This window comes from Seriola lalandi, unplaced genomic scaffold (genome assembly GCF_002814215.2).
Source record: "Seriola lalandi dorsalis isolate HSWRI2012SDOR001 ecotype SW California unplaced genomic scaffold, Sedor1 jcf7180002054583, whole genome shotgun sequence".
Lineage (NCBI taxonomy): Eukaryota > Metazoa > Chordata > Actinopteri > Carangiformes > Carangidae > Seriola > Seriola lalandi.
The window spans coordinates 1064007-1069345 of record NW_019525136.1 but is presented as its reverse complement, the minus strand read 5'-3'; the positions used below and the strand labels follow the sequence as shown (position 1 = coordinate 1069345).

At 40.0% G+C, this 5339-nt stretch overlaps 1 protein-coding gene across 2 annotated transcripts in view; it reads left to right on the top strand.

The window, feature by feature from the left end:
* The window catches only part of LOC111664122 (melanocortin receptor 5-like), a 22941-nt gene that overhangs the window by 7845 nt on the left and 9757 nt on the right, over positions 1–5339 (top strand). For both annotated transcript variants that reach the window (XM_023418596.2, XM_087177210.1), the window contains exons 2-3: positions 2767–2996; positions 4703–4809. In XM_023418596.2, the coding sequence (XP_023274364.1) occupies positions 2829–2996; positions 4703–4809 (275 nt within the window). In that variant the 5' untranslated portion in view covers positions 2767–2828. The remainder of the gene's footprint in view (positions 1–2766; positions 2997–4702; positions 4810–5339) is intronic.

Sequence of the window (5339 nt, the reverse complement as noted above, 5' to 3'; positions counted from 1 at the left end):
GATGGCAATGATTGTAGTAGATGAGTGAGATAGAGGCCATAGTTCGTACCTTGGGACTGAGTTGAGAATCAGGATCAAAAGTGGTCAGGATTTTCCAACAAGACATGTTAGTGACGGTCTTTTCAAAAACAAGCTCTGGCTCCAGACGCCTTACACCCCTAAGGCACTTAACCTTAGAGCCACCCTGTGACTCAGGCCCATTCTATACTCCATACATGTAGAATTTCACTTCCAGCGCCTTTAATGCTGCACTAGTTAATCCATCACACAGTCTTAAGATGAACAGTTGTCTTACCTATGATGTTTTTAAGAACATCTCAAAAGGTGTGAGAAACTCAATTATGGGATGACAGACTGTTTAAAATCTTATTTCACGAGGCCCAGAAGGCCCAGCAGCTGAAGTCTGACTTGACTCTTCTTGCTGAAGGTGCAGTTTGAACAAACCTTACATTCAATCCTAAAAGCAATTTGGGTTGTCCTTGAACCCATGGTGACCTATTTGGTCTCACTTTTTCAAAAGCATCTTTTGAACTTGTGCTTGATGTCTCTGTAAAGGCATGTAATCCAGTCTGAACCACAGCACAGTGTCTAAAATCAATTTATGTTTTCAATTTCCATGAATGAAAATGTGAAATGATTTTGATCTCTGCTCTGCCCTTTGTTGCTTGAAATATCAAATCTTCCCTGCATATCAGTCCATCAGTGTATGTGTATATACAAAAACACACACACACTGACACACAGACACAAGCACACACACACACACGCACACACACACTACTACTGCTACTACTAAATATCGGCATAGTTGCCAATATAACAGGTCAGAGATATTAGATCTTATTAACAGTTTCTGAATATGGGGAGAGAATATCATATGATACTGTTACTACGGTAACAGATAATAAACTTGTGAGAAAAACCTTTAATATGGACTGAAAAGATGGACCAGTATAATTAAAACCAGACTGGGTCAAAACTTAGTCTATGTTTGGACCGCATATGGTCAAATCCTGATTTTATAACTGTGCAGCTTAAATTAACTGCTCTGTCAGTACTGGAAAAATATAATTCTAGTTGCACCAATACATCAATATCTTTCATGTTTCCTGCAATTACTATGTTCAAAGTGCTTTCATAACAGCAGTAAAATGTCTTAACTACTCAAACAGCTTTCTCATTTAACCCTTTAGTTAATTACTGTATCACTGCCCATAGAATCACTTTGTAATGAGATGTAGATAATGGCATCCTGCCAAAATGAGACAGGCTGCAGTCCAAACATGCATAATGCAAAATCAAGTGTATCACTTCAACTTTGCTTGAATGGTTTTATTTTTGTCATCAATGTATTTGCTTCCCTCTCTTTTCTATTCAGCATCCAAACATTTTCCCTTTCGGCAACACATTTAATCCTGGAAATGTCTCATGTGCCATGAATTTTTAAGATAGAGTAAAAGAGTCTATGTTACCTCTGTGCAAATGTATAAGCAACTGAAATTGAGTCATCTGACATCACTGGAGGGTCCGTCTGTTAGTGCGATCATGAGTTAAGGAACAGGGGAGCCACTCGCCTGCAGGGCAGAGTTAAAGCTACTCTCTCAGGTCTGATCTCATCACATCTCATCAGCTGCAGGCAGGATCTGAACACTGAGGCTTTCTGTGTGAGGAGTGACACGTTAGGGCCTCTTATCTCTTCTCTTTCATAACTGAAGCGGAATGTTCAAAACAAACTTGAATGACATTATGTTTGGTCAGCTGAGACTAAATGTATCTAAATACCACATAATGGTTTGAAAATGGTTTTACATCATTTTATGATGTAATTTCCCCAGAACTTACTGATCTTTCCAGTCATCATGAAAGAACAAAGAAATAGTCCAACATATAACACACTGTGAAACCACAACCAGGTATGGATTAAACAAAAGTGATGAGTAACATGAATGTTAGCATTAACCGCTGTTTTCTTAACTGTCTAGAAGAAACGTTGCATATTCAGCATTAAACCTCAATCCTTTACTCACTTAGAGCTGTCTCTAAAAGCAACCTTTTTGTTTTGCTTCTATTCCTATCAATCCTTTTCTTGTACTGAAGTTAGCATGCTAACCAGCTAGCCCCATCCAGGTGGGGCTGTCTTGTCAGGTTCCGATACCAAATCACTGTAGCGTCCAGGCTGCCCTGAAGAAGTAGTGCAGTTTCGGAGGGCGTATTATAACCTCTTGCAATGTAAATGCAACAATGGCTAAAGCGGCTTTCAGCTACAGATGTTAATGCTAATGCTGGCAATGTTGCCATAGCAAAACTTACAAATAGCTCCTTTAAGCTTACTGGCTGCTGGCTGTAGGTTTATTCTTACCACAATGACATGAGAGTGGCATTAATCTTTTTAGCTAATAGTCAGGAAGCAAGTAATAAAATAAAACAAAATCAACTATTGAGATCTATTCCTTTAAGCTACACTTTGCCCTTAGAGATGTTATCAGCCGATTCTGCACTTCCCCTCAGCTTCATGGAAATTTATAGTGACAGCTAGCCTCTAGCTGGTGAACATCAGGGGAAATTTAGCACATGAGGAGCCAGATATTCCCTTCACGAGCTGGGTTGAAATTTGTGCTGTATTGAGCTTGATTGAAGTTGATGTGGATGGACATCAACTTATAGGCATAAAAGCATAAAAACATATCTAAGCTACATCAAAACTCACATTACATATTCTACATAATGTAAAATATGACCCTATATCTCATCCCTTTTCATTTCCAGCCTGCGTGGAAAATGCCATCAACTCTAGAGCAGCAGTGATCTGGACCCGAGCCACAGCAGGGATGAATGCATCTGATGAGTCCTCCTACCATGAGGAGGTGCTCCTGGGTAACTCCACCTGGGCTTACTCTTACTATCACCAAAACTACACCCTGCCCCCTCCACTGCTACCAGACAAGAGCAGCACCTCCAAACCAGCAGCATGCGAGCAGGTCCACATCGCCATAGAGGTGTGTATTTGTGTGTAAGTAGTACGGAACACCAAATGCAAATGTTTAGTCTTATCATTATGTAGCCCGGGACATTAGTTGCCACGCAGGACACAATTACTGGGGTTCTTGCAGCATTTTACTTTAAGAGTTAATATTTTTAAGAGTGGACATAACCTATTGCCGTAATCCCCTCGGCCTGACTCAATCTGAGTATTTGGCAAAAAAAAACTAATATGGCAACAAATACGACAGAGGAAATATTACGGAAAAAAATAAAATGAAATGCAATAGTGGGTTCTGGCTACACACAGAAGCAAAACACAGAGAATGATTAACCAAACATGTTGAGTGTACAGTCTTTACAGGCACTTGCATTTCACAGCAGTTTCCTTATCTCCATGGTGGACTGGAGATTACATTCATTGCACATCGTCTCGCTACACACTTTAGGTCATGGCTACGGTGGCCCTGAGAGCTCAATGAACTGCAACTTAAGAAAACACATGCAGATACACAAACATGCTGCAAATCCAGAAAACATCTCCATCCATTTTACAACACATGCGCTCCAAAAATCACAAGGCATGCAAATAAACAAACACGCAGCAAATTCAGTCCTGTAACATAAATGGAAGTGTTTCCAGCAGACACAAACGATGGGGTGGGGGGTACCATGAAGGCGTAGTCCTAACCGCAGCGACCCATGTTCGAGTCCAACCCGTGGCCCTTTGCTCCATATCATTCTCTCCTTTTCTCTCTCTCTCTGTCTCTCTCTCGCTCGCTCTCTATGAGAATTAAAACATAACTTAAAATTGTGACTTCAAAAATCACAATTGGGCATTGAACGACAAGTCCCAGCCGGGTTCATCACTTTATAGTTATTGAAAAGCAGCAGGCTTTGTGTGTGAGTGGTCTCACGCCTTTATTAATACAGAGTTAAAGTAGCTGATGTCACTTTGCTCACCTTTGTCAAGCCTTAAACCTGCTCACTGCTGCTCATGGACAATTGAGCTGCTTCCTGTTATTCAGCACAAAAGGGTTTGAACCCAGAGTCACCACTCGCAGCTATATTTTTTCTTGTTTGCTTATTGTTTTTTGGTATTTTTACTTGTTTTTTGTTTGTTTTGTTTTGTTAGCTTATAGACAAGCCATGACTGCTTGCGACATTCCCCTGTCAGACTCATTTTAATAGTTTTAAAAGTCCAGATGAGGTAAAACACTCCAGTTATTCTCATGAAGAGCGCAAAACTTAACTCTATTTTACATAGTAGTCATTTTTCTTCCCCCCTTAATTATCTTGTGATCTTTCATATTTATCTTGTGACCCCTTGGGAGATCCCAGCTCTGAGGTTGGAAACCACCTACTGTATTTCATTTTGTGCTATTCTTTTGTCTGTTCTCATTAGTTGTGGTTACATTCACATGTTTTTGAAGATTGTGGGTCAACAGTTTACATGGGAAGTGATTTAACACAGTCTGGTGATTACATGCCGTGTGACTTGCACAAAAATAATGAATATGTCATGTGTGGAGAAATGTTCGTCCCCGAGCATTTACGTCAAAGACGGAGGACATGCACAGAAATGATGCAGCCAGAAAGTAATCATGTTAAATCATTTACATGGTGCAATTTTAACATTTCAATCAGGTTGGGCCAGTTTCCTCTGACTGAGGTGTTTCTATGTAAACAGACTGAGTGTTGCATTGTGTTCTTCTCTTCTCAGGTCTTTCTGATCCTGGGTATCATCTCCCTGCTGGAGAACATCCTGGTCATCACAGCCATAGTAAAGAACAAGAACCTCCACTCGCCCATGTACTTCTTTGTCTGCAGGTGAATTGTTGTTGAACACACAACATTAAAATATCTCAGACTTACCCAAAGGAATGATGTAGGAGTGAGTTCTGAATGTTGGCTTGTGTTTATCAAGGCTTACATTTACATTTCACATTCGTAGTTAGTTAGTAAGTAAACTTGATGTTCTTCATTGTTCATCGTCTACAAGGAGCTGTGGGCTCGTTTCTCCCATTCTTTGTTAATTATGTACAGTATGTAATAATGTGAATATCCAGAGAATTCAAATAATAAAAGCCTTAAACCTAGATCTCAACTCAGGATTACATAATAATGCAGATGTGCTCCTCGGGCCCGTCATATTTCACTTCATGCTGTGACAAAAAAAAAAAAAAATCCACACTTTATAAAATTTCTATATGAAGTAATCACCATAAACTGAACCTGTAGCTGCCATGGTGCCGCTGATTCCTCCTCCTCCTCACTTGCATTTGTGACTCAGACCCTTTGGTGACAATTAAACAAACCATCTATTCACTTTCCCAAAGAAAAGATCATTCAGACCCTCC